Below are 15360 nucleotides of genomic sequence, written 5' to 3'. Positions count from 1 at the left end.
TAAGAGACAGTTATGTTTCCTGTCCCTGCTCCCCTTTCTGTGCCCTCCTCGCCCCTAACCTCGCTCTCTCTCACACACACAACGTGCACTGAGACGACTGATTCACACGAGCCTCTGTAGTCTTTGCCACTAATGTTCTGACTGCAAGGAAGATAACTGGTTTCTGTCTTCTGTCTGTGTTCCTCATTTTCCACAGTGGGAGGCGGGGAAGTGGCAAACTTTGCTGCCTACGCGTTTGCACCAGCAACAGTCGTCACCCCGCTAGGAGCCCTGAGCGTCCTAATCAGGTAACTATCTCACCATCTACACACTTACTGGGCATTAAAAATTAAATGCAAATGTTGACTGAAATCGGAACCTGGATGGACATTAATGTGTATTTGGGTTTTGGTAGTGGGGCAAGGACAGTGACAAATCTTAGGATATCCCACCCCACCCTTTTCCCCCAAAGAATTTGGGAGTCAATGAAGCCGGGTCCACTGAGTTTCTGCGTCTGGCCCATGTTAATGGTCTGATACCTGTGCTGTTCAGAGTTGGTAGGAGAAGGGCTGTCGTCTGCTGGAGAGCAGTGTGTAATTTGAGCCAGTGGTTTCCGGTGCTCAGCACTGGCACCTAATTGTCAACACCTGCGCTTGTGACAGCCAGACAGCGCCACCTTGTGGCAGACTAATTTATAGATGACCAAAACAACAGTTAATTATTAATTCAAAATGCATAAAAAATTACTATTACCAGCTGCCCAAGCCATTCTTATAGCTTTGGGGGCCTGAAATAGTCCGCATTGCCACACTTGTAGGAGTCTGATGGTTAGTAGTTGTGTTTTTACTATCATTGACAGCATAGGTTGGGTAATGTGTGGTGCAAGCTGCAGTGGCTTCCTGCCGATAGCACTGGCACTTATGTTTTTTACAAATTAAACACTGCAGGAAAGCCATTGAAACTAGCATATGCCTCCAGTGTTCTAATGGGAAGATTGAAGTTGTGAACTAGAGCGGCCTAGATGCCTTAATTGTAGGCTGTGAAACATAAGTTAATAGTGCTGTTTGGCACCTGTCCGAGGCACCGGACCACCAAGGAGGTTTCCTCTTCCATATGGGCCAGTTCACCTCTTCCTCAAGGACAGAGCTGCATTGTTAATCGCTGTTGATTTGAGGCGTTTTGAATGGCTCACAGATTTAACCACAGCTGCCGTCTTTACTGGCCGGATCGGACTGAGAAAGAAAATAGGCCCGGGCATCAAAGTAAAAATGAACCCCCATAAGCGAACCACATAGGTAAAAAATAAAAAAAAGTGGCCCACTATTGAAAATAAGGCAGTTTTCAACTTGTAAGGGCATGCTGTAAAGGTGTTATGCAAGGTATGGGAGACTGCATGCAATTGTGCTTGCTGCAGGCAACATTTGTGGTAATATCAGGGAAATCGACAGTAAAAAGTAGCCCACCAGGAAAAAAGGTCCACAAACCTTGGGGGGGGGGGGGGGGGGGGGAGGGGGGAAACAGCCCAATCAATGACCTATCTGCCCTGCCCCTTGGGCACTGCCTGGTTGCCCTACAGGCGAGTCTGACCCTGGTGCGGCGTTGATACAGGTATTAAGGGCGCCCGAGAAACATTGCATGGCCTCAGGATTCCAGGTGAACCGGAATAAGTCTACAGTTTTCCCATTGCAGGGGAAAAGGGCGCAGGGAAAACTACCTGTAGTTTTCCACATGCTAAGATTGCAGGGTCTCCGTTCGATATCTGGGAGTATGGATATCTCACACGGAAGCAGATCTCTCTGATGAAAATGTAGGGCCTGAGATTGCAGCTAGGAGGATTGGGGTAGCTTTGAGAGGACACCTGCAGCTTTCAGTTACAGAAAGGGTATCACTATTTCTAAAGCAGCGGTTTTACTCTGACACCCATACTATATTTAGACCCAACCCATATAAATCTCACACTATTTTTAGGTTTTATTTTTCACCTTTATTTTTCAGTTGACTTAACAGTGCAGTGTCAAACAGTCACAGAATACAGTGTGCAGCTGAGAACAAACCCACATTGAATATGGTAGTTATAAGCAGACAGGGGTCGATCAGGCAGCCATGGCTGCCCCCTGATTCCCCCCCCCCCCCCTAATCACATACACCTATGTTTTAGTATTGGTGTCTTTCCCACTCGAGGAGGTGTCATTGGCAGCTATAAATCTTTCTCCTAGGGCCCTGCAAGTGGCTAATTGTCCTCCTAACTTGGCATCTCTTTGGTTATTTTTCAGTTGAATTTCCTCTGCTAGATAGAGTTCATTCCACTACATCTTTATGCCAGTGTAATTCTGAAGGGTGCGTTGACCCATCCATGTGAATGCCACCCTATGGCTGGTCAGCACTAATGGCAGCTGCAGATACTTGTATGTCCTCTTGGGACCTTTAGACCTGCCAATGTTTCCCAGCAGCCAAAACTGCAGGGTAAGTGCGTCACACAAGGACGTGGTGTGTGTGAGTTTGTCCACCACCCGGACCCAGAACATTGCACCTGTGGACGCCTTCAGGCCATGTGCAGGAAGTCTGCTGCAGGAAGTCTGCAGCGCTTCCGACCGATTACGAGTCAGCCGATGAAGTATCAGGGACGTCATAAGTGTGATGGAGGAAATTATAATGGATTAGTCCAAATCAGACGTTGCTAGATATAATCTTGGTATGGGCTCGGACACAAGTCCAGTCTGTATCCTCCAGGGCAACGCCCAGATGGGTATCCCAGGTGGCCCGGACGTGTAAGGAGTAACCTGTATCCTCCACCATCATCGCTCTGTATAGCAGAGGCACCAGGTGGTGCCCAGACCTGCATTACTACAAGGTCTCCAGAGAGCCAGAGGCCATCATCGTCGCTGGAATGTAGGCCAGGTCTACTGAGCCAGGTCAGCATGATGTAGAAAATGTCCTAGACATAGTGCAAAGCAGCCTGGGCATCCTTGAACTAGATGAAGTGCTAGTTAGGGTACAAGTCCCCCAGCAACTTACAGCCCCGCTCCCTCCATGCCTAAAGACCTGTTTTCCTCCATGCATGGAAACTAAATGAGAATCCACACTGGAAGTTCCCAGTGGCATGGTGCCTGCCGGAGAACCACCCCTGCCACACATGGGTGGTTTAACTACAAATGGCAATGTGTTGGGTGCGGTGGAGTCCTCCATTGACAGCTCTGGGAGACCGGCCCGTTGACCATGTCAGAGAGCAGACACTTCTCTCAATTATTGCTTTCCTCTAACCAGCTGACAGCATGCTGCATGAGGGAAGCATAGTAATATAGAACTCCATCTGCGGCACCTTCAAGCCACCTTCCTCCGAGCTGCATCTCAGTGTGGGCGAGGCCACCCTGCTGCGTTTTCCAGCCCAAATTAATGAGGTTAGGATAAAGTCTAGCTGCCTGAACATCCTCGAGGGCAGCGAACACAGGGAGTTCTGAGTAGTGTACTGACAGCACTACAGAAGCGACATTTCAGATATTGCTATTCTGCTCATGTGTGACCGTGTGTTCCAGAAAGTGACCAACGAGCTGAGCACCCTCCCTGAGTTGAGGCACAGGTGGTTCTTCTCTAGAATGCGCCATCCTAATTACCAAATAGCAAAACCTGGTTCTGCTCCCACCTCAGCCAGAATGTCAGGCAGGCTCTCCACCCGGGCCTCCACCAATTTCACCAGGGGAAACAGCAGCTTCCTGTGCCTACTCCTTTCCGATTACTTGGGCGCCCCATTCCAGCCACCCTGCAACAGTACCTGGAGTGTAAATCATCGTGCAAAATGCATCTCAGCCAAGTCTCAGGAGGGCCATCCTCTCCCCTGGACCCATCACGTGACCAGGTGACTCCCTCCATGCCACCTCCAGGAGGGCCCACCCCAAGGGGCAAGCAGTGAATGGATGGCAACACTACCGGTGGCCCTGTCCTGAGGCCCCAATTTCCTCCTGGCCCATCACCAGTGCAGGCCCCACTGCCACACACATTGTGATCGTGCTACAAGGCCAGTGATCCCAAGGCTGTCTGTTGTTGCCCCCCTACTTCTCTCCATGGGGGTCCGAAGTTGGGGGCAATACTGGGCTCGCTGCAGCCCTCCTGATCCACGGGGAGGCACCAGCCTCCCGGTCTCTGATCCTCTGGCGCAGGCTGGCCTCCGCTGTTCATTCACTGTGCGCGGCACCACAACCCGGCATCTCCCAGCACAGAACAATCCCACAGGGCTGGCCATACTCGAGCCTCAATGGTTTCGGGGTGGCCTTGCGCAGGTTGCACAGTTGGTGAGCCCGAAAACCCCACAATGCCAATATTGGGTGGTGCCAACTTCAGGGACTGGTCGAAGCCCCACTTTCTGCTTCCAGTAACAGGTGACGGCCCGGGAGCAGTGCACAGCCCCCATTCAGCACGGCCAGGCCAAGTCCGCCCAGGCCTCACCAGCACTGGATGGACCTGCACTTGCTGCTGCGTCTCTCCCAGCTCCCAGTCAGGCTCCCAAGATTCAGATGTGGGGCTCCGTAACAGGTTCACACTCTGTTCCTCCTGCCCCTGCGGAGTCCGCCACAGCAGCCCGCCTCATCACAACTCTGGTGCAGCAACATCCAAGGCCCAAGCTGGCAGCGGACTCTGCAATGGTCGCAGAAGACTGTCTCGGGATCTCCCTAAATGCCAAGTGGCCCACTGAAGGCTGCGCACTGCCAAAGGTAGTGCGATGGCAGCTGTGCAGGGTCAGTAAAGCATAGGATTAGAGAGCAGTCAAGCCGGGAGCTCATATCCTGTCTGCCATCTTGCTAGGCCACCCCGCCATTCTTTTCGGAGTTAAAGGTAATCTTGTTGGGCTCTGTGTGGAACTCTGGAAGAGTGGCACTGTTTACTACAGATGCCCACATCTGAGGGAGGGATTGGCAACCTGGACTTTGAATTATACTATGTGGCGGCCCAACTGCAGTAGGCAACTTGGTGGTTGGAGGAGCAAAGATGTGATGGCCTTGGTAAAACCACTGACTCCCTCCAAGATGGAGGAATTGTTGGGCCTACTTCGACAGGGCACGTGCGGTGTTTTTAACATTGCTGGGTACAGGGACTGTAAAGGATACATACACTGCGCTCCTATGTGCCAGGAATGCCACGAATACTAATAGTGACTGAAAACTAGGGGGTTTTAGGTTTAGTTTTGATCTTTGTTAACCCGATAACCACTCTGCAAATTACGTAGTCGGGACAAAATGCACAGGAAGAAGCTGTTGAGGGGGGAGAATGTAATGTGCATAATTTAGAGCTGTAATGTGTACATTGCTGTTGCTATTGCAATTATTTCATTCTCGTATACTGAAAATCAATTAAATGTTTGTTTAAAAAACAAAGTGGTGCCTGATTGATACGCAGACTGACTGCTACCTCCTTGGTATCTGCTCCCTGTTGTCTCTTCTGCAGTGCTGTCCTCTCATCCTACTTGCTGGGGGAGCGCCTGAACCTGCTGGGGAAGCTGGGCTGCATGCTGAGCATCCTGGGCAGCACCGTGATGGTGATCCACGCCCCAGAGGAAGAAGAGGTCACCACCTTGGCAGAAATGTCATCCAAGCTCATGGAACCAGGTGAGTTCATGCTTCCCAGTGCACTAGAGTGTAGTGTAGTGAGTGTACACGGGGAGCGTCGCTGTAATATACAGGTGACATTTGAGGAAGGGTGGGATGGCATAAAGTGCTTTCTCTGTATCTGGACTGGAGTGAGTCCCCTGAGTGAGGGCGAAAGCTGGGAATGGAGGAACACATGCTTTGTCAAGAGAACCTGAACGCTTGGCTGCCAGTCTGTCAGTCCTGTCTCCCAGTAAAGACATCAGCTGATTCCTAGTGCTTCCCTACCTGACTCCTTCACTTTCCTTACTGCAACACCCTCAGTGCTCTTGCTGTGTCTAGTCCTTGTAAAAACCTATATATCAAGCTATATCTCTGACGTAGAAGTTGTGTACAATTTGCAGCATAGCTCATTCGCCTTGATGGATGGTTTCTTGAGAATCTGGATACTAGTCTAATCGGCGTGCCTGACTGTCTTGATGCTTTGCAATCAATATGCAGATCTTCCATCAAAGTTGCCAGCCTTCAAGACCACTCATGGCCTGCTGTTATTTCTTAGACTCTGGTTTATAAAAACATAGCTTCATGGTTTGTGGGAAGGGGGGTAGTAAAGCATAATATGGTTTCCAGACAACCGAGTGAAAATCACAAATTGTATGCCCAGGTCTAATAGTGAGCCTGGAAGTGTGGTTTCAAGATATAAAATTATTATTTTTTTTTTTTTGTGTAGTGATTGTGCAGTAAAATGTAATTTCATGGTCTAGGAAGATTCTAAGGTGGTTTCCAATCAACTGGGAAAGTGGGCTAGGTTTCAAAGATACTTTCTAGTCTCAAGTGATGTCTGCTGCATGAGGCATGTATGTTACTGAAGGTTGAAGACCTGCAAATTCAGTTACATTTCTGTGTATTGGTGTTGTGGGCAGACATATTTTGCATTTAGATGAGGTATGTGGGATAGTGCTAAGCCTAATCCTGAAGGAAGTGATGTAATTGAGACCCATCTCACTGACTGGATTTGGTTCAGACACTCGCACATCACTCCACACCACCACCCTCAACCCCAATGGATAAAGGACCTGGATTTACCTCTGCCACCTGAAGTCCGATGTGTAAAATAATGTGATTTGTATCCATAGTCTAATTCCGAGCTTTAAAGAATTGTCAAACTTAAGTAGCGATTCTACTGACCAAGACTGGAGCCTGTACAATCTATCTAACTAGAGAAATAGATTTCTGTTTGAGCATTGAGCATTGTCGTGTTAGTGTCATTCCTATGCTCGGAGATTGGTGTAATGGGAGGGATAACTTGGTCTGAAATCCGTTCAATGGATTCATACATTATTTGCTGCTGATTCCATTGCTAATTTATTACAACAGATCCTGCCCTCATTTTGCTTTCCCCTAGGGGAGTGACTAGATCATTGCTGATAAGCCCTTGACTGCTAAAACCCCAGCACATCAGTGTGGAGTGCATGGACTCCTTCTGTTTACACTTCTTCCAGTACATCCTCCTAGGGCCTGATCTAGGTGAATGACGTATCACCATTCCATTTTAACTGAATTCCGTGTTCTTTGGGACTGGGATGCAACCAATGTACGTCAACATTATATGTGAACTTTTAACGAGGGAGTTAGTTGTTCCCTCAGCAAAAGCTGCCTTCAGGGCTTGGGTCAAGTCTTTGATGGTCCTAGTATTGCTAAATGAATATTCTGATGTGTATGCCTCCTTTTATGTTTTCTAAATCCATTTTTTTTCTTTCCAGGGTTCCTAGTCTTTGTGTCTCTTCTATTTGTAGCTAGCTTGGTCCTCATTTTCTATCTTTCACCACGCTACGGCAGCACCAATATCCTCATTTATATAGCCATTTGCTCCATTATTGGTGCTTTCTCTGTCTCTTCGGTGAAGGGCCTGGGCATTGCCATAAAAGAGCTCCTGGCAGGGCAGCCGGTCTGGTGCCACCCACTTTCCTGGATCCTCCTTGCTGCACTGGTGCTGTCTGTGGTCACCCAGGTGAACTACCTCAACAAGTCGCTGGATATCTTCAATACCTCACTGGTCTTCCCCATCTATTATGTCTTCTTCACCAGCGTGGTCATCACTACCTCCATCATCCTCTTCAAAGAATGGCTTGCCATGTCTGCGCTTGACATTGTGGGTTGCATCTGTGGGTTTCTCACCATAATCTTGGGCGTCTTTTTGCTCCATGCCTTCAAGGACCTTGATATCAGCTGGAAAGGCCTGCACCAGGCTCTTCAGGGCAAGAAGCACACAACACACTTCAAGCTGGAGGACAAAACCAGCCTCATGGACCACATGGAGTCTCCAGGAATATTAGCAGATGAGAAGCCCAAGGTGTTTGTAATCTACAGCTAGAACCTAACTTTGTAGAACGGACCATGCACTTGGAAGTGCACTGCTATACGAGTTAGGACGCATTTGCTGAGGTTTTTGCTGTTCCCATGTATGAAGGGTCATAGGAAGATCATTCTATTTCAAGTACTCCTTTCCCAATGATGAGTCACTACTGTCCTGCCTGTGGTTGTGAAACTCCCAGATAACCTGAATTCCAGACCTGAAGTGTTGACGCCTGGTTTGAATGTTTTCAAGGGCTTATGCCCACAGATGCACTATTGCACATCCAGACAGCTTTCCTGAACCTCACACCTGTGGCTTTTTTTTGCATGTTTTCAGGGCTTGCATCCACCCTTCAAACATGGCATTTTCCCACCCCATTCAAGATTGCTAATTAGGATGTTTTACGTATTATTGTCATGTCAGATTTCCTTGTCCAAGAAAATGTGTGGCTTATTTTTTGATGTGTAATTCATACACAGACCATTTCTCTTTGGATTCGGAACAACTCTTGTAGTCAGCCAGCTGTGGCTGGAGTCATCAGTCTGACCTTCCAGAATTATGAAGAGTTTATCTCTGGCATTTCACGTTTTCAGAACATGTCACTTTTTAAAAAAGGTTGCCTCTGATATTTTATAACCAGTATATTTTTAGTTTTGGGGCAGACTTCGAGAGATGCTATAGTATTTTTATAAGCTTAAGTGTTTAATTTTTGTAAGTGTGTGATGGCCATTACAATAGATGGTGTTCTTCTGGCACCTCGCAGGACTCATTGTAATGACCACTAACCTTCTGAAGAAAAATAATGTTGCTGTTTTTTATTCATTTCCCTGTATGGTCCTTGCCTATGGCATACTGACTGGTGGCCGAGGCTATCCTGATGCGAGTGTCGCCATTAAGAACCGTGGATTCACCCTCTCTTCGTGGCTGCACCACTAAGGAAAATGCGTTTTTGTGCACTGGAAGGTAGAACCTCTTTAAGACGTGCTGTTATGGAGGAAGTTTTTTCTAACCTGCAGCCCCTTGACCAACAGTCTTCAGTATTGAAACTAAAGACTCTTCTTTCGCCTGATTTTTTTTTTCTTTGTTCCCTTTTTTTTTCTTTTTAGGGATTGAACTTTGTATATAATTGTCTGTGCTGCTCTAGGGCAATTCATAATGTTATGATTAAATAAACAGTTTTTAAAAAAAAAACAATTTCTTATCGTTTGTTTGAAAGTTCGTAGGGCAGACGTTGGGTTAAAGTGAGACACCTTATATAGCTCATTGTTTCCCACCAGTCTCAGTAGGGGAGTCGCTCAATGAAAACCCACTCAAAATAGTGTTGTTCGGCAGATAGTGGGCATTCTCGTTTCTAGTGCTTGGTGGGGGGAGCGGTGGAGGGAAGGCACGTGGCTTGCCTGGATCACAAAGGGTCGCATACACTTTCTCCTTAAATGAGAAGAAATCTCTCGACTACATTATGGGGCTTGATGGGTGTCCCAGAAACACAGAATGAGGAGGCCTCATTTGTGGGCTTTGAATAACTTTATGCTTTGAGAGGGTGACTGTTGCTACAGAGCAAACAAATCAGCCATTCACAGCCGTCTCCATGTGCGTACACTGGACATGTCACTCGGTGACACCATTGGTCGGTACTTTGCCCAGGGCGTTATTTCTTCCCGCTGCCTTTAGGAAACTGAGCTGCTCGCTAGACTTCAAAGCCACTCTGCTAAATTTGAGCCAGTGGTTTCCAGTGTTCAGCACCGGCACTTAATTGTCAACACCGGTATTTGTGACAGTGTCACATGGAGGCGTTTTTTTGTCTACTTTAGAGATGAGCACAACAACAGTTGTTTATTAATTCAATGTGCATTAAAAATGACTGATACTTGCCGCCCAAGCCGTTCTTCTACTTTTGGGGGCCTGGAATAGTCTCGGTTGTCACGCTTGTACATGTGTGATGGCAGAAGTTGTACTAATAGTGTAATTGGCAGCGCTCACAGGGGCAATGGGTGGTGAACGTTGCAGTGACCTCTTAACTAGGACCCCCAGCGCTCTTTATTTTTTTGTGACTAATTAAGTATTGAAGCCACTTAAAGGAATCAAAGGGGTTTTAACAATAGTTTTATTTTCCAACAAGATGTAGCACTCAAAGGATTCAGTCTGCTTCAAAGAGAATAGTCTTCCCTGGTGACAGCTACTTAGAAGATTAGGAAGTAAAAATTCCTAAATAGTTGAAAATGGTAATGATGCAGTGTTCACTCGTCTCCTTCTTGCTCTATGGTCTGTGGCCCGCCAAGATGTCCCTCTTTACCGGTCTGCGGTGCAGCCTCCAGATGAGCCTTCTTTCTGTCCGCTCTACCTTTAATACAATGTCTGTACAAGGCGCAATCCCCCATTCAAGGGAAGATCTTAAGTGTGCATCAGGCGGGAAGGAGATGCACACTGCCCTTCTCCCTGGCCGTTCCACTGTCTCTCAGTGCAGATGTGTGATCGATCGTACATTGCACCACCTTTCACGGTACCCGCCCCTTTCATAATCTCCTCGGCTGTCCTTGACGTTGCCTGTTTTTTCGATGGGTTCCATGCTCCTTCAGCTTACTACTATAACTGATGGACACAAACAGCAGGTTCCCTGGCCTAAAACGAGCCCCCTGGCCTTGCTGGCACACTTTTAAGGGGTCTTTGGGCTCTCCCCTCCAACCCCCCAATTAGAGCATGGATGGTGCCTTTCTGTGGAGGCAGGACAGGCCATCATCCAGGGTTGTACTGATCAGAAATGTAGAGGGTGCCATGGCACAACGGACCAGCACTACGAGGGGCCATTTTTTAACTGCACAGACTGCTGCTAAGTTACGTTTTAAATGTAGATTGATGTTTTCACCAGCTCTAGACCTGCCTCAGGAAGTATGACTGCTCGTTAAATGAGGTGCCATATGCACGATTCTTGAACCACTCCAGAAGTAGTGGCCAAACTCGTACAAGTGTGTAAAGTCAAACCTGCGTTGCTGTGGCCGATCCTGCTTTGAGCCTGATGCCCAACGCTAAACTCTTTCACGGATGATGCATTCCTGCCTGGCATCCTTGTCTTCTTCTCAGTGCTATAGAGCAGCATTGCCTTTCTGTGCTATAGACCCGTCATTTGTGTGATCATTAATTCCTTCTCGCTGGAACTAGTCTGGGGATGTGGTGTGGAGGAGTACACCGGGAACAGTTGGAAACTGGCAAGCTCTATGCCCCAGCTCGCAATGACACTGTGATGTGGTAGGGAGTTTGCAAGTAAGGTAAATCAAAGGAGCAGAGATTTCATTTTGGATTGTATGATCCCTGCGATTGCTCGATTTATAATTTGTGGTGTGCCCCATCCAGACCCCTCAATTTATCTAATGGTTTGTGTCTAACCCACTGCAGCAGCAACTGCAATTCTCCTTTGTGAGAAAGTGGCTCTGTATATACTGTTCCCAAATAGGTACAGGGTGTACAGAGTCCACAGTCCCCAGAGGTTTGGCAGAGGCTAAAGTTAGATATAACCTTACTCTCTAAAGTGGTAGCTTGGCCGAGCAGTAAGGCAGTATCAGAGGACAGTGTAAAGCATTTGTTGCACACACTCAGTCAGCAAATGGTCTCACACTCAATAACTGAACTCTAGGCCAATGGTTTATATATAAAAAATATATGCTTGTTTTATTTTAGAACCAACAATAGGTATTAAAATATACTTTCTCAGAATTAGATGCTTTATATAAATACTTTTAAAATATGCAATTGACTTTTGTAGAAAGTTACAAGTGGGTGCAATAGGCAACCCAATTCTAAACACAATGCATTGAGTTCAATGGAAGTTTCAAGTTATTTGCCACAGATTACTTGTAGGATTACTTTTGGAATTCCAGGACTGGATCCTAGATTCAGTCCTGGGTCAGTACTTGGAATCAAGTGATAAAAGTCGACTTAATTACTGTGATGATTTTTAGACCATATTTTGCTATTTTAAAAGTTGACACTTGGCAAATATTTAATAGAAAACAGTCAATTATTCCCCATGGCAGAAAATTCAAGTTGCAGGTATAGTATGTTCTCGTTACTTTTGTAATCCAGTACTGGGTGCCTAGACTCAGTACTGGGACCTTTATCCAAAACAGGTAAGTAATTACGTTTTCAGATATTATACGATTTTTAAAGAATATTTAAAGTTTGCAGAAATTGACACTTAGAAGAAATCTTACAGAAAAACAGTCAATGATTACCTATGGGAGAAAATTGGGTTACTGGTAAGTACAGTTGTAAGTATTTTTCAGAGTCAGTGCTGGGCACCAAGATCCAGCACTGGGAGCTCACCTAAGAGCAGGTGAGTGTTTTCGTTTTCGTTACTCGGCTGATTTTTGGTGAATATTTTAAATTTTGAAAAGTCCACACAGAAGAAATTTCAGGAAAAGCCAGTCAATGTTACCCTATGGAGAAAATTGAGTTATCGGTTTAAAGGTAAGTACTCGACTGGCAGAGTTAAGGTTCTGGGCATAGACTCAGGGGTCTCCCAGGGTCAGGTAGGTACAGTTGGTTCACCCTCAGCGGCACAAGGGCGGCCGGGTGCAGAGAGAGTTAGGCCCAATGTTATCCTATGAGAGGTAGGGGGGCTTTGGTTGGTGGCTGCTGACTAGCAGGCCATGCTGCTGTGGGAGCTGGGCTCCTGGTCACTTACTCAGGGCAAGTGGGGAAGTAGATAGGTGTAGAGGTTGCACTGCCAGGGCCACTCGGGCGGATGGGCCCAGGGTGCTTTTCAGCCTTCGGGCGCTCAATTGATTTCAATGGGAGATCTCCGGTTTGGAAAAAGACTGCAAGCTCGGGACGAAGATTCTTCAGGTGCCACCACCACTTCGAGAGGTAAGTTGGGTAGTTGGAGGATAGGTAGGTACCCCGGCATTGGGCACAGGGGGCCGCAGGGCTCCGGGTTCAGGGGTGACTTTTGGTGTCGGGAAATCTTACCCTCTGTTGATCGCGGTTGGGGGAGGCACCTGGTTCTGAGGCTGCAGGCTTCTTCAGGAGTGTTGAGGGAGGTCCTTGGGTGCCGGACTAGGGGTCACAGTCGCCATGGGGTCGTCCTCGTGGTCTTTGTTCACTCCGGCACTGGCCAGGCTTGGCGGGTGCAGAGTGTGCTGGGTTCGCGGTTCCGGGCTGCTGCCAGAGATTAGAAGTGGTTTTTGAGTAGAGCCTCTACTCATGGGAGTCCCAGGGGGCTTAGAGTCAAACGGTAGCCAGGTCCTCCGGAGTTTGTGAGGTTGCTGGCTTCAAGAGATGCCGGGTTGGAGCAGGAGCAGGTTCGAGTGGCGACAGGCCGGTAGGGCTGGGGCCAAAGCAGTTGGTGTCTTCCTCTTCTTAGCAGCTGCAGGGCAGGTCTTCTTTCTTCTAGCTCTTCTTCAGATTTTGGAATCTGGGGAAGGAAGGTTCAGGGTGCCCCTAAATACTAGATTTAGGGGCGTTACAGGTAGGTGAAGGGCAGGGACCAATGGGTCCCTGTCCTGGGGTGGGTACACCCCCTATACTGCCTCTCTCCTGTGGGAGGGGGGGCAGTAGCCTAGTCCTGATTGGGCAGGGCTTCCCATCTTCAAGATGGCTAAAGCCCAGAGATGTGCTTCACCTCGCCTCCCCCACCTGAGGGGTGGGGTTGGCAGGCTGGCACATCCCCTGTCCTTGTTTGGGGTTTCCGGCCAAGCTTCCCGCCAGAGTGGGGGGTTGCTGTGGCCTGGGGAAGCTCACAGAGTCGGAATGCCTTTGAAACTTCCCCCTGCCCATCCTGGGGGAGGAGATTTAGCACGTCGCCCAGGATGTGCATTGTTGCAGACCCAGGAGAGCAGGGGCTCACCTACCCAGGGGTCCAGCAACATGTCTGCTGTGTGGCAGCCTAGGCAGCCTCAGCACAGACGTGGATTGTAGGTTAGGTTTCAGGGGGCATCTCTAAGATGCCCCCTGGGGTGTTTGGTACATTAAATCCCACACTGGCATCAGTGTGGGTTTAATGTGCTGAGAAGTTTGATACCAAACTTCTCAGTCTTCAGTGTTGCCATTATGGTGCTGTGGAGTTTGTGTTTGTCGAGCTCCCAGCACCATATACTCTTAAATGGCAGCACTGCACTTACAGTGCCCAGGAATGGAGCTGGGTACTGTAGGGGCACAGGGCTCCTGCTCCTGTGCCCACATCATTGGCATAGGGCACCCAGCTAGAGGGGTGGCTGATGTATGCCATGGCAGTGTAGGGGGTGGGCATGGCTCACGGGGATGTGTGCCATGTCGACTCTTTGTTTTGTCTTGTACCCAGACACCCAGCCTGTGTGTGTGTGTGTGTGTGTGTGTGTGTGTGTGTGTGTGTGTGTGTGTGTGTGTGTGTGTGTAAGGGTACAGGGCCTATAAGGGTGGCACAATGAGTGCTGCAGCCCTTAGAGGCCTTCCCTGGTCACAAGGCCCTGGGTACCTAGGGTACCATTTACCAGGGGCTGACATGTGGCCAGGGTTTGCTAATTTGTGTTTTGTGTTTTAGGGAAGGAACATAGGCCCTGGGCAGTCGATTGGCAGGAGTCCAGGGCACACTCAGTCAAAGTACATTCAGCAAAAAGTGGGGGCATACCATGCAAGAAAGATGGCACTTTCTCACATCCTTCTCTTACCCTCTCTGGTTCGTTCTGTTGAAATCACCAGTTCTTCTAATCCTTCTTGATACTCTGAATCCATCAAATAGCATTCTCACTTAAATACCTTCAAGTTGTTGGACCATACAGCAACCATTCATATACTCCACTGCATGTAAATCTAGAAAATGTCGCCCTCCGCATTGCGTCAAACAGTACATCTTCCTAGCCAGTATAGAAATACAACTATTTGACAGAGACCACTGTGAAAGCCATTCAAATCAACCTGCATGTGTTGCTGTGCTTTAAAGGTCTTTGAAAGACAAGTTCTGAGTTATGGGTAGTAAGAGGGCTTTCTCGTACTACAAACAGGACAGTCAGACTGACTATTCAGGTGTTTTTTACTGCGTGACATCCACTAACTCTGAATATGGTTTAATAAGGCACTAGGGCAGCAGCTGGACTTGTTGATTTTTCTTGTCTTGCAGAAATCCAGTCCTTGGGGAAATACCCTCTAGATCAGTGGTACTCATAGTACGGGCCGCCAGCGGCCCGGCAAGCTTTCCCTGGCGGCCCGCGGACCTTGCAGACATCGTACCTGTGCAAGCACCGCCGGTTGCAGCAGCGCGGAGCTATGGGGGCCGGGCGATTCTTTTAAAAGCCAAGTCACTTGTTAATGAGGCTTTGTTGTATTTCACCTCTTCTTAGAGCCCCTGCATCTCCCCTCTGAATGAGTGGAGATGCAGGGGGGCTAAGAAGAGATGAAATACAACAAAGCCTCATTAATAAGTGACTTGGCCTTTAAAAGACCTGTGAAGTACTTGGGTGCGGAGGCTGTTTGTGTTCCAGG

At 48.1% G+C, this 15360-nt stretch overlaps 1 protein-coding gene across 1 annotated transcript in view; it reads left to right on the top strand.

Annotated features, from left to right (window-relative positions):
* NIPAL4 (NIPA like domain containing 4) overlaps window positions 1-9102 on the top strand; it is a 59005-nt gene extending 49903 nt beyond the window's left edge. Inside the window, exons 4-6 of the mRNA XM_085617603.1 lie at window positions 197-287; window positions 5416-5576; window positions 7319-9102. Coding sequence (XP_085473729.1) covers window positions 197-287; window positions 5416-5576; window positions 7319-7929 — 863 coding nt within the window. The 3' untranslated portion in view covers window positions 7930-9102. The remainder of the gene's footprint in view (window positions 1-196; window positions 288-5415; window positions 5577-7318) is intronic.
* The last annotated feature ends 6258 nt before the right edge of the window (window positions 9103-15360 follow it).

This window comes from Triturus cristatus, chromosome 7, assembly GCF_964204655.1.
Source record: "Triturus cristatus chromosome 7, aTriCri1.1, whole genome shotgun sequence".
Taxonomy (NCBI): Eukaryota; Metazoa; Chordata; class Amphibia; order Caudata; family Salamandridae; genus Triturus; species Triturus cristatus.
Note: the sequence above shows the minus strand (reverse complement) of the source record. Positions and strands in the feature narration are given on the sequence as shown.